This window comes from Lepidochelys olivacea (genome assembly GCF_965140295.1).
Source record: "Lepidochelys olivacea isolate rLepOli2 genome assembly, chromosome: 3".
Lineage (NCBI taxonomy): Eukaryota > Metazoa > Chordata > Testudines > Cheloniidae > Lepidochelys > Lepidochelys olivacea.
Window position 1 is genome coordinate 107,080,741 of NC_140413.1, and position 20,264 is coordinate 107,101,004.

The 20,264-nt window shown below is 44.7% G+C and overlaps 1 protein-coding gene across 1 annotated transcript in view; it reads right to left on the reverse strand.

Annotated features, from left to right (window-relative positions):
• Positions 1-2,297: 2,297 nt before the first annotated feature.
• Positions 2,298-20,264, reverse strand: part of TXLNB (taxilin beta) — a 61,276-nt gene continuing 43,309 nt past the window's right edge. Inside the window, exons 7-10 of the mRNA XM_084624494.1 lie at positions 15,639-15,713; positions 11,789-11,881; positions 4,078-4,173; positions 2,298-2,890 (exon numbers count right to left, since the gene is read on the reverse strand). Of these exons, the coding sequence (XP_084480620.1) occupies positions 2,345-2,890; positions 4,078-4,173; positions 11,789-11,881; positions 15,639-15,713 (810 nt within the window). The 3' untranslated portion in view covers positions 2,298-2,344. The remainder of the gene's footprint in view (positions 2,891-4,077; positions 4,174-11,788; positions 11,882-15,638; positions 15,714-20,264) is intronic.

The following is a 20,264-nucleotide window of genomic DNA, read 5'->3' on the forward strand; positions in this document are numbered from 1 at the left end:
ACAGTATCTGACAAATGACATCTTTCCGCCTAGGTCACCAATATTTCAATTTAAATCTGCATGTATGATTTTCTAGAGCATTTGAGGGTTTCTCGACTTCTGTTCTCATATTAGTGGCTTTTTCACAGTGTTGAGATAGTCAGACCAGGAACTGGTAGCATGAAGGCCTGGACTAAGTATTCCTATTGTGGGTACTGGGATTGGTGGGCTCTGGATTAAGTGTACCTATTGTGGTAGCCAGAAGCTGGGAATGGGCGACAGGGGATAGATCACTTGATGATTACCTGTTCTGTTCATTCCCTGTGTGGCACCTGGCATAGGCCACTGTCCGAAGACAGGATACTGGGCTAGATGGACCTTTGGTCTGACCCAGTATAGCCGTTCTTATGTTCCTAAAAATGGCAGGCCTAGTCCCAACCATAGTTAAAGGCCTGCCCCCTGGTGGGGGAGGAACCACTAAGCTCAGGCCACAAATGATTACGTGGGAGAACGAATTAGAAAACAGCAATGGGAGTGAAGGTCAAAGGTTAAAAATCAGGGATTCAGAAGGGGACAGAAAGCAGAGAACCCTGACAGTGTCCACCACTCCTTAAAGATGTCTAAGGAGTCAGTGGATACCACCCACAGGAATCATACCAGTGGTATGATTTGATAAGGGACCAAAAATAGGCCCCAAAGTTGCCGAGTGCTTCTCCTGCCCCACCAAGCTTTCTCCTCCTGGTTTGGTGGTGGCCATTTTGGCCAGTGCCAGGAGCAGGTTGATGGGGAGATCTCGCAACATCCTGGGACCATGGATAAGGTGTGCAAAGATAAACAGGTGAGGGGAAAAGTGCAGCCAGAACCTCAGTAAAAGATTCTCAAGGAGCTGGAAGAATGGCTGCAGCCTGACATACTCTACATAGATGTGACCCAAGGTCTCTTTCTTGCCACAGATAGGAGAGGTGTCATGGGATTCCATAAACTGTGCCAAATAACGCCTGTGCTCATTGCTCCATCGAGGAACTGCCAACTAATATCCCCAGAGAGTCATGAAACCATAGCAGAATACAGACTGGCCCACTACGGCTCCCTGCCCACTGGATTAAGTGCAGAGGATGCATGCTGGGCATGAGAGAGGGATTCTAGCAATGGGCAGGCAGGGCAGATTAGGACTCTCCATCAAACATAACTCCTGACATTCCCTGCTGAATGCCCTACAAGCTCCCCCTTTTGCTCATGACTCTAAAAACAAGTTGATGACACACAGAAGCTGGCTAAAATAGTGAGGGCCAGAGTGTAAGGGGCCCTTGAGTGGGCTTGCGGATGGGTAGGGGAGCACAAGCAATCCTTCCTCTCCGATGTTCTACATTCCTGGCACTCAGGGGAGCACAGGGATTGTTTGCTTTTGTTCCACTCTGAGGAGCAGGATACCAAAAAGGGAGTGAAGAGGAAGCAGCATAGCTCAGCTCCCGTTCCTGACTGCACCAGCTTAAACACCCAGGTTTATGCTTCTGGGAGCAATCTGTGGACAGAGCAGACTGTACACCACCTGTGCACAAAGAGAAATCGGGGAGAGAGTATACCTGCCTGAGACACAATCTCTGGTGCTCCTGCTGAGGCAGGGCTGTTGCTTAAAAGCCAGGATCTGCCCCTAAAGATTAAAACAGCAATATTAGGAGGCATCGTGCGAAGAAATTTCCCCTTTCACGATGGTTCTGTTGAAAGCAATGACACAATCACAGCACTGAACAGAGATGGCAGTTAGGGGTAGATGTTTGGAGTTGTGTGTGGGTGTTTAGATACAAAATTTCCAATAACAAGTTAGTGATTTGTGCAGGTAACTTTTGCAAAAATGTGCCATTATTGTATTTCTTAATGGCTTCAGTTTACCCTATCAGTGCTTCTGCTGTGATCACAAATCCTCATCACCTCATTTATTAAGCTCACCTGGCTTCTAAACAGGGCATGTTTTGTGCACCATCAAGCCAAATTGATATATTTAATTATATAGCTTTAAAAAATGTGTATCCATATTGCAGCAATTCTTAAAACATGAAACCTCAACACTTTGCCTGGATTTTGTCGAGTGAGATGACTCATTATGCCTGGAAAGAAGATCTTGTAATTTTGTTATATTTTGCTGACATTAAGAAAATATTATGCTTTGCGTATATCAGGGACAGCCAAAATAGCAAACCCATTATTAGTGTGGGGTGGTGGCAAAGAGGTAAGATGCGTTACACACCCTTATAAAACACATTTGAGCATGTTTTCAAGCCCCATTTTTTTTTGTTTCAGAAAATCAGTTTTGGGAGAAAATGGAGCTGTGACTGACAGAAAGACAAGCCAGAAAACAGTGTTACGTTTAATCTACTCCTTCCATGTCAGCATCTCCTGTTTGCTGTGTGGGCTGCTCAGCTGGGGTGCCTTCAAATTTTTCAGCCTTTGGCACACATTCAGTGGACTTCAGAGCAAGACTCAGCTGCCCAGAGGGATTCCCTGCCTCTGGCTGAGGGGTGGGATGGGAAGGAGGCCCTGGATCTGTGAGACAAAGAGGACTGCATGCTTGAGGGTCAGCTGGCTCTGGATTACTGGTCTCACTGGAGACTGTGAGGGGATCCTGCACGTGATGGGTCACCATGAATGCTGCAGCTAGATTCTTCAGGACATTCTCATCAATCATGGAGAGCTCTGCACTCTCCTGTTCAGTAACGGAAGGACTTGCATCAGCCTCTTTTCCCAAGATGTCATCATTTCTATCCTCCTCATCCTCCTCTTCCTCGTTAGTGAATTTTGCTTCTTTTATTTTTTTGTACAGTTCATTCCTCTCTTCCTGCAGCGCTCTGCAAAGGTTCTCTAGCCTCTGGATTTTCAGCACGAAGCACTCGTACTCCTTAGCCCTCATTGCTTTCTGTGATCAAATCAAAATCAGGCAAAGGTGTAGAAAAATGGAGTTAATATTCACGAAGTTCACACACGTATGTTGCAGTTATAAAGATATAATTTGTTACATGCAACCTTTCTTCACTGCAAGGTAGCTGGAGTCCCCAGAGTAATCAGATGCAATTACAATCTTCCTAATTAAGTACTGATTCATCCCAGTTAACTGAAGTGTGTCACTTAAGTGGTAAATAAGGCATTCTGCAGGTCCTCTGCACTCAGCTGAATTTCACCGAGAGATATGAGGCATAGGCATAGCCATGAATAATCTCTAGTGATAGAAGGACGATAAAACATTCAGAATGTCAGTACAGATAAGCACCCAAAACCTGTATTGCTTATCTGGACTTCCTGGAACACTGTGTTGGAATTTTCCTGAGAACAGGCTGCCTCATATTTTCAATCCACCTTGTTTTTGGTTGGCTGGAAATTCTGTGAGAACAGCCTTTCTTGCAGCATTTTGTGGACATCTACATTTTCTGATTCTAGCTGGACGTAGAAGTCCACAAAAATGACAATACTGGAGGTTGCAGCGGGGACGTTATTCATTCTTTTTTCAAACCTCAGAAACTTAGTCCAGGTTACAATTAAGTTTGGGATGAAACTTTAGGTAACTTCTTATTTTATCTGAATCAGTTTCCACATCCCTACTAATTTTCTATGCAATTTCTCTATATAGGGAACATTTAAATCTATTGTGGTCCCCAGTGACTTCTATATTGGAAAATAAGCTGAATTAACCAAAGGTCTGACTTTAAAGTGCATTATTTAAAGCACATTAAAACCCCTGTGTGGACACTTTCTTTCAGAAGTCAAGTGGCCTTAATCTAAAGTGAACTAAAGCCACTTCACTTCTGAATGAGAACATCCATATGGGGGTTTAATGCACTTTAAATTCACCCTTTTAGTCAATTAGGCTTAACTTCCCGTGTGGACAAGCTGTTAGTGTATGCACAGAGCCAGGCCCAGTAATATCTTGGTCTCCATAGTTACGATGTTTTTTCCAAGATCTGACTTTATCAACATATACTAGGAAAAAGGGCCCTGATCCAGAGACCATCAATATCAATGGGAGTTTTCCCATTGATTTTAGTGGGCTTTGGATCAGCCCCTAATTAACTTGAAAATATGAAAAAAATTGTGAAGTAGGTTTCTCACCTCTTCAATCATGTCCAATAGAGCTTTATTACAGTTCTCAAACCTGGCTTTCCATGTAGCTGTATCCTTTTCCAGCTTCTTCATCTTCTTTGTCATCTACAGAAGCAGGAAGAGAATCACAGCAGGAATCCCAAATGTTATTTGAAGTTAGAACAGCATTTTAGTTATCTTTTCTTAAACCTCTACTTATAGCTCTGTTACCAGTAACTACAATAAAAATTAATACAGCATTGTCAAAGAATGATGGCTGACTAACATATAGCGAGAGACTTGTTTAATTTCAACTCCCCAAGCGTTAAACTTTGACACAAGTGAATACCCTCTGCCATTCACACCCACGTGCTTCAAAATAGGAAAAATATATTACATGGTTAAAAATGATTATACATGTTAAAAATAGTTAAGGCTGTGAGGAAGGAAAGTTAATATTTCCCAAAGGAAATCTACATGAAGAAAAGAGATATCCTGGTGCCACAGCCTACACAAAATGGTTACTCCAATAGTAATGGCCAATTTCTAAACTGATCACTCAATTCTCTCTCACTTTCTGCTGCAAAGATTACAGTCTTACTAGTGTTTTAATGTGAACAATTACAAACACTTGATAGGGAGACTTCTGATTTCCTTAGGGCCCAATCCTCTGAGAAAGCTGGGGGGGGGGCGGGGGCTGTTCTGGATTTGATTCTGACAAATAGGGAGGAACTGGTTGAGAATTTGAAAGTGGAAGGCAACTTGGGTGAAAGTGATCATGAAATGGTGGAGTTCATGATTCTAAGGAATGGTAGGAAGGAGAACAGCACAATAAAGACAATGGATTTCAAGAAGTCAGACTTCAGCAAACTCAAGGAGTTGGTAGGTAAAATCCTATGGGAAACAAGTCTAAGGGAAAAAACAATTGAAGACAATTGGCAGTTTTTCAAAGAGATGTTATTAAGGGCACAAGAGCAAACTATCCTACTGCATAGGAAAGATAGAAGTATGGCAAGAGACCACCCTGGCTTAACCAGGAGATTTTCAATGATCTAAAACTCCAAAAAGAGTCCTACAAAAAGTGGAAACTTGGTCAAATTACAAAAGATGAATATAAACAAATAACACAAGTATGTAGGGACAAAATTAGAAAAGCCAAGGCACAAAATGAGAGCAAACTAGCTAGGGACATAAAAAGAAACAAGAAAACATTCTACAAATACATTAAAAACAAGAGGAAGACCAAGGACAGAGTAGGCCTGTTACTCAATGAAGGGGGAAAGACAATAACAGAAAATGGGGAAATGGCAGAGGTGCTTAATGACTCTTTGTTTCTGTTTTCACCAAGAAGGTTGGTGGCAATTGGATGTCTAACATAGTGAATGCCAGTGAAAATGAGGTAGGATCAGAGTCTAAAATAGGGAAAGAACAAGTCAAAAATTACTCAGACAAGTTAGATGTCTTCAAATCACCAGGGCCTGATTAAATGCATCCTAGACTACTACAAGGAGCTGACTGAGGAGATATATGAGCCATTAGGAATTATCTTTGAAAAGTTTTGGAAGATGGGAGACATTCAAAAAAGCTGGAAAAGGGCAAATATAGTGCCCATCTAGAAAAAGGGAAATAAGGACAACCCGGGGAATTACAGACCAGTCATCTTAACTTCTGTACCCAGAAAGATAATGGTGCAAATAATTAAGCAATCAATTTGCAAACACCTAGAAGATAATAAGGTGATAAATAATAGTCAGCATGGATTTGTCAAGAACAAATCATGTCAAATCAACCTGATCGCTTTCTTTGACAGGGTAACAAGTCTTGTGGATAGGGGAGAAGTGGCAGATTTCAGAAAAGATGTGGACAAATTGGAGAAAGTCCAGAGAAGAGCAACAAAAAATGATTAAAGGTCTAGAAAACATGACCTATGAGGGAAGATTGAAAAAATTGGATTTGTTTAGTCTGGAGAAGAGAAGACTGAGAGGGGACATGATAACCATTTCCCAGTACATAAAAGGTTGTTACAAGGAGGAGGGAGAAAAATTGTTCTTCTTAGCCTCTGAGGATAGGACAAGAAGCAATAGGCTTAAATTGCAGCAAGGGAGGTTTAGGCTGGACATTAGGAAAAACTTCCTAACTGTCAGGGTGATTAAGCACTGGAATAAATTGCCTAGGGAGGTTGTGGAATCTCCATAATTGGGGATTTTTAAGAGCAGGTTGGACAAACACCTGCCAGGGATGGTCTAGGTAATACCTAGTCCTGCCTTGAGTGCAGGGGACTGGACTAGATGACCTCTCGAGGTCCCTTCCAGTCCTATGATTCTATGAAGTACTGAGTGCTGCAAGCTCTCCCTGAAGTCACTTGTCACCTCTTGGGGTGACTGAAATACTTACAGAAGCAAAGCCCCTCTTGGTTGCATTACTAAATTCAGAGTGAATTTTCTGGCATTTGGCAGGGATTCCTTCTCCCTCCTTATCAGTCTAAGGCTAGGTCTACAGTACGAAATTATTTCAAAATTATTCTATTCGAATTTTCGGAAGCGATTTTATACATTCGGTCTTGTGTGTCCCCACTATAGCGCGTAAATTCGGCGGAGTGCGTCCACGGTACCGAGGCTAGCATCGAATGTCGGAGTGGTGCACTGTGGGTAGCTATCACACAGTTCCCGCAGTCCCCGCAGCCCATTGGAATTCTGGGTTAAGCTCCCAGTGCATGATGGGGCAAAAACATTCTCGCGAGTGTTTCTGGGTGTGTGTCGGCAGTCGCTTCTCCCGCCATGAAAGCTACGGCAGACAATCGTTTCTCGCCTTTTTGGTGTGCAGATGCCATACTGCTTTCAGCAGACGGTGCAGTATGGTGCACTGCTTCTTTCCTGGTACTCTGAAACCACCTCACATTTCCTCTCATCTTTCTATGTAATCTCTATAAGTATCTGCTCTTTCTCTTCCTCATCGACCGCTTCCACTGCCAACTCTGCTTGGCCATCATGAACTGAACAGCACAGCTTCCGCTGCCAACTCTGCTCTCCCGCTTTTGTCATGCTACCAAGCTTCTCCATGTTGTCTGTCCTGGGCTCCCGCCTCCGTGAAAGCTACGGAAGACAACCATTTCCCACCTTTTTTCGGCGATCGTGAACTGAACAGCACCTCTTCTGCTGCCACTCTGCTCTCCTACGTTTTGTGCCCTTTTTCCAGGATTACCCATGCAGGAGCCATAGTGCGGCAAGCATGGAGCCTGCTCAGATCTCCGCTGCAGTTTTGACCATTGTAAATACCTCGCGCATTATCCAGCAGTATGTGTAGTACCTGCAAAACCGGGCGAGGAAGTGACGACAGCGTGATTACGATAGTAATGAGGAGATGGACACAGACGTTCCTAGAAGCACGGCATGTGGCGATTGGGAGATCATGGTGGTGTTGGGCCAGGTTCATGCCATGGAACGCCAATTCTGGCCCCTGCAAACAAGCACAGATTGGTGGGACCGCATAGTGTTGCAGGTATGGGATGATTCCCAGTGGCTGCGAAACTTTCATATGCGTAGGGCCACTTTCATGGAACTTTGTGACTCGCTGTCCCCTGCCCTGAAGCACAAAGACACCAAAATGAGGGCAGACCTCACAGTTGAGAAGCAAGTGGCCACAGCCCTGTGGAAGCTTGCAATGCCCGACAGCTACCAGTCAGTCGGGAATCAATTTAGAGTGAGCAAATCTACTGTGGGGGCTGCTGTGCTGCAAGCACAAACACAATCATTAACCAGCTGCTATCAAGGGTAGTGACTTTGGGAAATGTGCAGACCATTGTGGATGGCTTTAATGTGCTCAGGTTCCCTAACTGTGGTGGGACAATAGACGGAACGCATATCCCTATCTTGGCCCCGAATCACCGGGGCGGCCAGTATGTAAACCGCCAGCGGTACTTTTCCATGGTGCTGCAAGCACTGGTGGATCACAAGGGACATTTCACTGACATCAACGTGGGATGGCCAGGAAAGGTGCATGACGCTCACATCTTCAGGAACTCTGGTCTGTTTGAACAGCTGCAGGAAGGGACTTACTTCCCAGACCAGAAAATTACTGGTGGGGATGTTGAAATGCCTATAGTTTTCCTCGGGGACTCAGCCTACCCCTTAATGTCATGGCTCATGAAGCCGTACACAGGCACCCCGGACAGTAGTAAGGAGCAGTTCAACTATAGGCTGAGCAAGTGCAGAATGGTGGTAGAATGTGCTTTTGGACATTTGAAAGCTCGCTGGTGCAGTTTAGTGACTCAGTTAGATCTCAGCACAACCAATATTCCAATTGTAATTGCTGCTTCTTGTGTGCTCCACAATATCTGTGAGACTAAGGGGGAGATGTTTATGGCGGGGTGGGAGGTTGAGGCAACTCGTCTGGTGGCCAATTTCGCACAGCCAGACAACAAAGCTATTAGAAGAGTGCAGCAGGGTGTGCTGCGCATCAGAGAAGCTTTGAAAGCCAGTTTCATGACTGGCCAGGGTACGGTGTGACAGTTGTGTTTGTTTCTCTTGAAGTTACCCACCCCCATATATATATGAAAGGAAATAAAGTCACAATTGTTTAAAAACCATTCTTTATTATTTGTTGCACAACACATTGAGAGAAATCAGAAGGTAGACTGGGGGGGAGGGGTGGAGAGGGTGGAGGAGGAGGGAAGGACAAGTCCAGAAACCAAATCAAAATTTCAGATATACCAGCTTTCTGCTGCTTGTGCAATCCTCTGGGGTTGAGTGTGTGGGTCTCTGTAGCCTCCCCTGCCATGTTCTTGGGCATCTGGGTGAGGAGGCTATGGAACTTGGGGAGGAGGGAGGGCGGTTATACAGGGGCTGCAGTGGCGGTCCATGGTATTGCTGCCTTTCCAGCATAGATCCACCATACAGCGGACCATGTCAGTTTGCTCCCCCATGAGCTTGACCATAGCATCCTGCCTGCTCTCATCACGTGCGTCCCTCCTCTCTTCGTGTTCATTTAACGCTTTACGGGACTCCACAGTTGTTTGCCTCTACACATTCAGCTGGACCCTATTATTGCTGGAGGACTGATGAGCTCAGCGAACATGTCGTCCCGAGTTCGTTTTTTCCACCTTCTAATCTGGACCAGCCTCTGGGATGGAGTAGATAGGGGCGTTGAAACATTTGCACCTGCGGGAGGAGAAAAAGGGAGGGTAGTATTCTAAAAGATACATTTTAGAGAACAAAGGGGACACTTTCTCAGTGAAACAGGCAATTCATAGTACACAGCACATGTTCTTTCTGTACAAGGTCACATTTTGCCTCTTCTACTGAAGTGCCTGCCACTTTGGTGTGAGTAAGCCATCACATGTGGCCCGGCAACAGAATTCAGCTTGCCGGCAGCCATGGTAAGCCCTAGGGGCACGCGGGGTTCTGCTTCTTCCGCATTCATTTCAATGCTTTCAAACTGCCAGGCCCCCTTTCCCATAGCAAGCAATGCCTGGTGGGTTTGCCATAGAAAAGGAGGGCCTGCGGGCTCTCTGGGATGATCGCTTCACACACCACCCCTGCCCCCCCCACACCCACCGTGTGGCTCCGATGAGGCTCTGAGCAGGGATGAGCCCTTTAAACTAAAGGCGAACAGCCCAGGGTGGCTGGGTTTCCCGCCACCCCCAACTGCGTGGCTCTGATCAGGCTCTTACTCACCAGAAGTGCCTTCTCCAGGGTCATGGTCCGTGAGCCCACATTGGGAGTGGGGGAGGCTATTGGGTCCAGCGTTAAGAATAGTTCCTGGCTAGGGGGGAAATGGATTCCCCACTTGCTGCCTGTGCACTGTCCTCCTCCTCCTCTTCCTCCTCTTCATCCTCCAATAATTCCTCCTCCTTGCTCCGTGCAACTCCCCCCTTCCTTGCAGGTGTTCATGAAGAGTGGTGGGGTAGTGGTGGCGTCACCCCCCATAATTGCATGCAGCTCACGGTAGAAGCGGCATGTATGGGGCTGTGACTCAGAGTGCCCGTTCACCTCCCTGGCTTTTTGGTACGTTTGGCTGAGCTCCTTGATTTTTGTATGACTTTGCTCTGTGTCCTTGGAGTAGCGTCTTTCCGTCATGGCCCTGGAGACTTTAGCGTACGTATTTGTGTTTCTTTTTTTGGAACCTAGTTCTGCCATAACAGATTCGTCTCCCCAACATGCGATGAGATCCAGTACCTCCCATTTGGACCATGCTGGAGCTCATCTGCGAATCCGGGACTGTGTGGCCTCTTGTGATGGTGGACTCTGCATGGTTGCCTGTGGTGGTGGACTGTGCTGATGGTGACCTGTGCTGATGGTGACCAAACAGGAAATGAAATTCAAAAGTTTCCGGGGCTTTTACTGCTCACCTGGTTAGTGCATCGGAGTTGAGAGTGTTGTCCAGAGTGGTCACAAGGGAGCATTCTGGGATAGCTCCCGGAGGCCAATAACATCAAATTGCATCCACAGTACCTGTAACCCGGAACTGCGATCTCAATTTTAGCACTACTCCACTTGCCGAGGTGGAGTACAGAAATTGGATTAAAGAGCCCTTTAAATCGAAAAAACCAGTTTGGTCGTGTGGACGGAATCAGTTTTATTTCGAATTAACTCGGCTAATTCTGAAATAACCGCGTACTATAGACCAGGCCTAAGATTTCCCCACTTGAGGTCCTGCTCAGGACTAGACTGTGCTTCCCCTGAACAGGAGAGGAGAAGGAATGGGGATTCTTTCCCTTTGTGCACTCCTGCACTGGGTCCAGACACAAAATCCTGAGCACGCTCCTGCCTCCCCCTGGAGTGCAAACCATCACAAAAGGGGCACAAGGAAGAAGTGGGGCCATGCCCTTGCCCTTTGCCCAGACTGGCTGGCTATGCTAAGGGGAGCAGGTGCAGTATGTGTCTCCTGAGGCACAACTCCTAGTGGAACACCTTCTGGGATGATCACCTCTGCAGTGTCCTCAGTACAGGCCAATAGCAAAATTCCACAATCTTCCCTTCAGTCTTTACTCAGACCTCACGCCCTCTGAAGACAATTAGAGCTCTTTTCAATTAGGACCTCAGAATTTTGAGCCCCTGGAACATGGAAATTATGGGCTAGATTCTCTCTTGTGTTGCACTTTGTGCAGTCACTTAAACCACCAGTGCAAAGTGGGGGGACAACTCTGACTAGATAGCATTTTAAACTCCTTTGGCAGTGGGGTAAATGGCTGCATGAAGTGCAGGGCAACAGTGAATTGTGCCTTAAATATTTATACCAACACTAAACGTTTTATGCCAATTCATAAATGGTATTGAATGGCCATATGAGCCATCAGGTTAGATTGTAAGCAGTTCATTGATTATACTTCCTTTTTCTTTCACATACTTGTTATTTCTTTGCTGGAGAAGAGAGTGGAAGCTTTAACTTCCAGTGCTAAGACACAAGGGGCCAGATTCCAAACTTGTATAAACTAGTGTAAGTCTATTACATCAGCTGAAGAGCTGGTCCCATAAGTTTCTGTGGAGAGGAGATTGTGGGTCTCTTTTTCTATTAGACGTTATATCAGTTGACAGAAATCAGAAACGTACACAAAGTATCAAAACAATATTGCAATATATTTGGTCTTCCTGAGCCCTATCTCACATCCCACTCAAACTTGGACAAGTTTGTTTCACCCAAGCGTACAGAAATTTTCCAAATCAAAGATAAATGATCACAAAGGAGAACCATGTGTATCAAAATGGAAAGTGTCAGATTTTTAGAAATGATACATGCTACTCACTTTTTCCATCTCCTGTTTGAAACTGGCGAACACCTCATTGCTTTTTGTCAGTGTTTTCTGAAATTCTTCAAACCTTTCAGAATAGAGGGTGAGCTACGTACACAGGAACAAACAGATCAGTTTCAGAAGCTCCATGTGGGCAAATTGAATGAACACACACCTTGTTTTAATGCTAATTAAATGAAAAGGGAATAAATATGATTCAATAATAATCCTTTTGTGCGTGTAGAGCAGCTTTCAAAGCATCACATTAGTGAACTTAGCCTCACTACACCCTGATGAGGCTGGGAACTATATTATCCTTATATTAGAGAGGAATAAAATGAAGAAGAGCAGAAAGATTGAGGCCAATATTTTCAAAAGTATGTGGGAGCTGTGGGTGCTCAGCATTCTGAATATCAGGCTCAAGGTGGCATGTGGGTACCCAAAAATTGGAAGAATGTCAAATAAGTAGAGACTTGAAAAATTTTGACCTATGTGGCTTTCCTAAGGTCCCACAGGCAGAGAGCAGTAAAGCCTCGTAAACAACCCAAGGGCTCAGAGTCCTAGCTGCAATGCCTTCCAAAATGCCAAGTGTGGCCTGGGCAGTTTAAGAAGCATTTGTAACAAAGGCATAGTAGATCTGTCTTAGTGGGAGCTTCAGCTGGCAGTGGCTTATCCCAAAGTGACACATTTCCTGCCCATTTCCATCTTGACCTTCCCTTCCTTTATCAGTCTTCCCTATTTTTATCTGTGTGTTTGTGTCTCCTCCTTCACTCTCCTCCATTTATCTCACCTTCTATCCTCTCTCCCAATTCTTGCTTCTTTTTCTCTCACTTCACTTTTCCTATTTTTAAATCTTTTCCCTTTCTCTCTTTCCTTTTTCGTTTATTCCGAGTCTTGTTTCTTTTCCTTCTCACTTTGTGCTCTTTTTATTTATTTCCTCTCTCCTCCCTACACCTTTATGTTCTCTGGTTGCTTTGCCCTTTCCTGCACCCTCTAGCTGGCCTCTTCTCACTACTCAACTCCCTGACCCCACCTGCTGAGCCACTTCACAGGGAAGCAGCAGAGTGAACTGAGAAGGAATCTAGTCAGCTTTATTTTCTGGCTTGTACCTGGAGTGGAGCAGCAGGTAGGGCCAGCAAAAGCAGAGTAGCAAGGGTCTCTTGTCAATTTCACTTTGCTGTTCACACATGAGGCAGTGCAACAAAGCAGGAGAAAAGTGCTATTACAGTGTGCCAGTGTAACCTTTGGTCGGGCTAGAGTTCACTTCATTACCCTTCGCCAGTTCCTAAAAAAACCCAACTCCCACGGAAGAGTAGCTGGAGACCAGGAAGAAAAGGAGGACTTGTGGCACCTTAGAGACTAACCAATTTATTTGAGCATAAGCTTTCGTGAGCTACAGCTAGCTCACGAAAGCTTATGCTCAAATAAATTGGTTAGTCTCTAAGGTGCCACAAGTCCTCCTTTTCTTTTTGCAGATACAGACTAACACGGCTGTTACTTGGAGACCAGGAGTTCAGTCTCTAAGGATTTTCAGCAAGGATGCACAGGGTCAACCTCCCCACACTGAAGTCCCAAAAGGAACTAAATAAATGAGTTTAATTAAATAACTTTATAAAATCTTATGATAAAGAAACAAATAATCTAATTTTTACAACATGACACGGCTATTTTATCATCCACAGACATTACCTTCACAGTTATACATAAACATAAATAAAGAAAACAAATTAAAATCTGAACAGTTCAGTCCCCACAGAAATACAGTGAGAAGAAACTGAAAGTTCCCAAAAGCTTAGGTTTTGTTCACCTAAGTCTCAGTTAGAGTCTTTGATCACAAAGTCTATACAGTCTGCTGAGTCTAAAACAACATCTTCCCTCCACTTGCTTGTAGGAATCTTCAGTTGGAATCTATGCAGACTCTTCCTCTGCTGAAATCACACTAGCCACTCAGCTGACTGATTAGCCAATCACTCAGTTAAGTGTCTAGATTGAGCTTGAGTGTATAGATTAATTTAAGCATGTGAGTAGTCCCATTAAAACCAGAGCCTCAACCCCCAAGTAAGGCAGTCTGAGAGAGGCTTGAATGGATTCCTTTATTACTATTTTTACCATTTGAAATGCATGTTTAATATATTCTCTCCTGTTCAATTTCATTAAACTGGCTAGTGAGGTCTGGCTGATACACAAAACTCTTTCTAGCTGAACATAAAGACTTAATTAAAAACACTCAAAGAAAATTGGGGACTGACTCCTCAGGAAGCCTGTGAGGTTTGATTGGAGAACCTATCAAATTGATGTCCATAAACAGTAGGTGCAGAATAAGTTTATTTAATATTTTTCAATTTCTTCCCTGCTTATTTTAACCTTTGAAAAACTGCATAAAGGACCATATCCTTCTCACCTTGTTGGCCGTTGGCTAGACTGTCACAGCTCTTACTTGGCTGCATAGGGATGTTAGGTCACCATACTTGGATTGTGAGTCTGCCTTCCGGGGTAGACCCGGATCCACACACCCAGTACTATGCAATGTGAGCAATTGGGCAGGGAGGAGGTGTGGAGTGGGAGGAGCCCTGGCTTTGTTTCCCCTTCCTCGCAGGCCAGAATAGTTGGCAGAGTGCAGAGCAGGAGATATGCTACTCTATGAAAAGGGATAAATAACTTATTCCTCATCCAGTGGGCGTGAATTTTGACGGTCTGAGTCATAGCGCCATCCCTGGGCTGCGCCTGAGAAGATGTTGCCCTTTACTGTGGGCAGAGTATAAAATTACATTCTAGCCCATAAGTAACCCCAAAGTTGCTGAGGCTCTGTCTACAATAGTCATTTTTCCATAAAACTTCCCCCCATAGCTATAGCCTGTGCAATTTGCCTGATGATTATAACAATGGAAGCACCAGTGCAGATGAGGTACGGAGCCATTGTTAGGGTTTTCACCACTGTGTTTGGCAGACCTGCTCTGAGCTCTCCAGGGATCTCCAGGAAGTGCTCTGAGGACCACCAGCATTTAAGAGTGAATTCTCTCTGGGCTATAGAGTACTAGAGGCTGGTTTAAAAATTCTACTAAATGGAGGTAATTCTCATTTAAATCCTAAAAGAAGATCATTCTCTATGAATATTTCCATTAGGTATTTCCATAAGGCTAGGAAAATCTATCAATGTTTTCTCTTTTTGGTATACACATCCTATGTCCCCTTTTAATTGCTTACCCACATTTCAGGTCTGGTATTGTGCCACTCTGTGATGGAGTAACTGTTGTATGTTTTTCTATTAGTTGTATGTTACTTGGCTGCCATTGCATTTTGCTCCAGCCTTATCTGTGTGATAGTTTATGTAATACATTCCATTTTAATGTATTTTTCAAACACTGTTTTATGCCCTGTTGAGCAGAAAGCACAAAAGGCTCATTTGTACAAGCACTCTGTGTTTGGAACTGCCATGGAAGTTAATGAGAATTCTGATTCAGGCCCGATTCCAGAAAAGCACTTAAGGACGTGCTTAACAACTGACTTCACTGCAACTCATGTGCTTAAAGTTAAGTATGTGCTTCAGTGCTTTGCTGGACTGGAGCTTCAGAGGCGTGTAGGTCTGGGCTGAGGAAGAGTTATGGTGAGTATACTGGTATGGGCATCCAACATTATTACAGCACAGAGCTTTGCGGCTCAGTATTGTATGCACATGCAAACACTTCAGTGTGGTGCTCTGTTTTACTACGTGCTTGAATATAGCCTGATTCCATTACTACAGTGTCTTAATGATTCAGGATAGGCTTAGGGGGCATGCATACAAAGCTTCTGGAATACTTTACCTGGAATGTGGCACGTGGGCTAAAAATGGGCACACAAAGGCACACCATGCAATGAACTTCACCTGGGCCTGTAGTACAGTCTCCTGTTCCTTCAACATTTTTGCCTGGAGCTTCCATTCTGCAGCTTGAGTCAGTAGCTGTGTTTAGAGAAACAGAGAGAAAATTGTTATATCTGTGCCTTAGCAATGATAAATCCTGGCATTCCAACTACTTTATATTAGTATCTTTGGAAATAGCTGGTATAAATTCCATCCATGTGCTGCACAAAGAATCTATCTAGATTGGGGCCATTAGCATGAGTTTGAAAATTATGGGGTGGGGGTTCAGTGAAAAAAAAACGGGGATTTCAAAAATAGTTGGAGTAGAAGCTCCTATATGTTGTATACAACATGGCTGTACAGCACCTAAGAAAATATATCTACATATACTTTACTCAGCCAGTTGGGTAAAATCTTAGCCCCACTGAAGTCAATGGCAAAACTCCCATTGACTTTAATGGAGACAGGATTTCAGTGTTTAGATAATTTTGGCTAGGATCCCAAGTTCTGACCAAGGTCAATTTAATAGGTGGTGATAGATACATATATAATCCAAGGGATCCTATGGAAGGCCATGCAGCATGAAGAGATGGTGTGGATAACTCTTAGTTAGGTGGGCCCTAATTTCTGAGTCACTTTCTTGAGGAAGTATGTAGATAACATATGTGAAGAATACTTAATTATGTTAACATTTGCAGGCTGCGCTGGATTTTCAAGTCCAGGTCTCCCTTTTTGGCACTTACATGGTGGCTTCTTGAGGAATTACAGGTTGGTTGGGTCTAATGGTTTGAAACAAAACTTTGAAAAGCCTCAGGGCCATTTGGTGTCTAGGCTAGTCATTAATTCCCAAAACTGCCTGTGCTTTGATCTTTATTTCTTAAATGTTCATAAGGGTCACCTTGATAGACATCCTGGCTAGGATGATGAAGAGACCCAAGGTCAGACCCGTATGTCCTCTGCTACAACAAAACAGAGTTAAAATGAGGCAGAAAAAGTAGTATTTTTGGACAATAATGAAATCCTTCCAACATATTATCACACTGCACTATTTCTGCAGCTTGTAAAATCCAGGAGTTAATAAACTTTTCTGTAACATAAGCAAACCACAGATTGGCTACACAGATTAATGTGCAGTCTTAGGCAGCCCAAGATAATCTGCAAAAAACAAACTGGGAGAAACTGAATCATAAAAATTAGTATTTGTATTGATAAAATGTGAAGTGATAATAAGGGCGGACTCAACTTGGAGACCAATTCATAATAAAAATATCGAATGCAATATTTAGAAAAATTATGATGTGATTGTTTGGTATTTGTGTTATGGTAGAGGCCCCAGTCAGGACCAGGCAGGCCCCATTGTGGTATGCATTATAAACACAGAGTAAGGGACAGTCCCTGCACCTAACAGTTTACAATTTGTTTTAAGGCAAGGTGTAACGAAGTATTATAGGCTAGATTTTCAAATCAGGCTCTCCTTTTGGCACCCACAGAATTGCAAATTCACGTAAACTAGATGTTCAAGTACCTGACTGTGCCTTCATATCAAGCACTTAGAAGTCTAGTAGGCCTACATTGCACCCGTATTTAATTGCAGATCCAATAATACATGGCACATTGGGATGTCAAAGCAACACCCTCCAAATGTAGGACGGTGAAGAAAATCTACCTTAGGCCATTGAAGCCGTGTGCTAACACATCCTCAGGTTGTGCTAACAGTTAAAGAAGCACACGTAGTACTAAATGTTACATTTTTACTAGAGAATCACACTCTTCATTGCTTCTGTAGGCCAAGCTGTACAGCCCACGAGAGAGAGCAGTGTATGAAGGGGCTGCCTATGACATGTCAGCATCAGCAGGGGCCGCCAGGGCGATTCCGCCACCTGCAGCCCCAAGTGGGCACTTGGTGGGCCTGATTTTCCTCTCACAGCAGAAATCGAGCTTTTCCACTTTCACCAAGATGATTAGGGCTCTGCCCATTGATACCTAGAACACTTCTGGGTATTTTAGAATTGATCGGACGCAGTGTTCAAAAGTTATTGTGTTACAGACAAACTCCAGTGAGCTGAGTGTGGGGCCTTGCAGGCTCAGTCAATTAGACAATTCATTTTTATTAGGTGACTAACTTGTTTTCTCAATCGGTACTTATATTAATCCTGGCCCTGCTGCCTGACCTCAATATCGGGGCTGGGTGCTCTGGATCTTTGGGAGAAGTTAGAGGAGGAGGAATAGACTGGAGAAACCTGCTTCACAATACTGCATGCAGTGCAGTGCCATGTTTGCTTGAAGGGTTTGTTTTCAGGGTTTGTTTAATGTTCAGTGAGTAGGTTCCTAAGAAGCAAGAGCACATTTTAAAAACATCACTGCACAAATGTCCCTCCTTGTATGTTTTTGTAGATCTCGCAGCGCTTGCTGAGGGAGGTAAAGAGGTTTTGTGCTGGGGCAAGTAAACCATGTATGGTGTTGAAGTTAAGACAAAAAAGTACAATTAAAAGACTAATTGGATAACTATAAGAATAAAAACACTTTATTAAAAAACAGCTTGAAAAAGCTAAAAACTTAAGGCAAAACTGATGGGGAGAGCTCTGTAAAATGGTACATAGAGAGTTGTAAGACAATTCTGTCCCTGAAAGACTTTTCCAGAAAGTGCTTTCTGTGATTGAAGTTTGCCCTTCTGTACTACTGAGCTCATCCTAAGAGGGCTGGATCATAAATGTCTTAATTACATATATTTTAATAGCATGGTGCCTTGAACTCAGTAGTGTGCAATATGATTCAGGTGGAGGACAAGTATAGTCCTGCAGTCTGGATACAAGACTGTGAATGATGAATTCCAGTGTACCAATCCTACTCTGACACTGACTCATCGCATGGCTTGAGTCACTCACTCATAGGCACCGGCTTCCTCTGGATGGGTGTGTGGGTGTGTGTGTGTGCTCATACCCCCGCTCCACCCCAGACCGCACCCCCACCTGACCCTTTTCCCCAAACCCCCACCCCCGACCCACGTCTTCCCGCCCCCACTCCGAACCAGGCCCCGCACCCACCCCATCCCTTCCCCCAAACTCCCACCCCCGCCCACCTCTTTCCTGCCCAGTTCCGCCCCCTCCTGCCAGCGTGCCCCATCCCCACTCTTTCCCCTCCCTCCCAGAGTCTCCAGCACTCCACGAAACAGCTGATCGCGGTGGGCGGTAGGCGCTGGGAGGAAGGGGAAGGCGCTGATTGGCGGGGCAGCAGCTGGACAGGAGGTGCTGGAGGGGGAGGGGAGAGCTGACTGCTCATGGGTGCTGTGATACAGGAGGGCCAGGGAGCAGTGGGAGAGTGCTAGATATATAAGCTCAAGACCAATTAAGGCATGGTTCCCTGTAGACTAGGGAAGGTGGCCACAGGTTAATTGGAGCACCTGCAGTCAAGTAAGGCCCTGTTAGGAACCTAATAAACCCCCCTGCATCTGGCAGACAGAGGAGGAGGAGGAAGGACTGGAGCTTGGAGGTGCGTTGAGAGATTTTGAAAACCTGAGGATTGGAGTAAGGGAGACCCTGCCCAGCAGGACAGGGAGACTCCCTTCTCCCCAGCATCTAAGGACCGAGGGTAACCCCACCTAAGGGGGATGAGGGTAAGAAACCCACAGGGGTTGAGAGGGGCTGGGACTCATAGCAAACCCAGACCCCTCCCCCGCTTCCCTCCTCTACCACCTTCCCGGGCTAGTAGCAGAGACTTCGGCACCCAAGAGCAGGGCAAAGGTGGCATCTTAGCTCCCCAACAAGAAAAGCGCAGGGCCCACCAGACTAAAATCAGCCATCTTGCCACAGTGCTAAACACCTACTAATTTCTTTCCATGGGTACTCCAGCCCTGGAGTACCCATGGAGTCAGTGCGTTTACAGTCACTTAACTTCTTTGACTGAGTTTGGGCTGTATTATTACCAAGTTGTAATAATCCATACTTGCCTACCTCAAAGGCAGGCTGCGAGCATTAATTCAGTTAATGTTCATAAGACTATTTAAGCATAAGTATGTATTATTATATCCCATTCCCATATGATTTTATAGCTAATTGAACCAGTTATTGACCTTACTCTTTCATAGGTGCTAGTTGTTCCGGAGAATTGCAAAGAAAATTCCCCTCTCCAGAAAACCATGTACAAAGAATGTTGATTTTTCACTACTTCATGAAAAAATGGAAATAACAGAAATAGGTCCATATAGCCTGGCTACAATACTTTTGGAGAAGGATTTTGTAGACAGAGTCAGCAAAGGTGACAACTCTAGCCCCCACATTCTGAGAGGGACAGCACTTCTAGGGGTTCCACTTTCAGCACCTGTTGATTTGATTACTGGATGATACACTCAAAACTCCTTCCTTGGCCTCTCTGTTAGCCACTGCCTGCACCCTCTACTGAAGACACCCTCTACTGGAGACACCCTCTACCAGCTGGGCCCAACTGGAATTCAGGCACATTCAGTGGGGTCATCAGAGCCCATGGGGAAATGTCATTGGCAGGCATTGATGGAGATTGGTGCTTTAGGACTGGTAGCATGATCTGGCCCCATGACTGATGAATTAGCCATGCACTAAGAAAAGGTGGCAATCTGGCAGTTCTGGAGGCTGCATTCCTGAATCTACAGTACAGGCACACCAAAGTTTCCCTCAC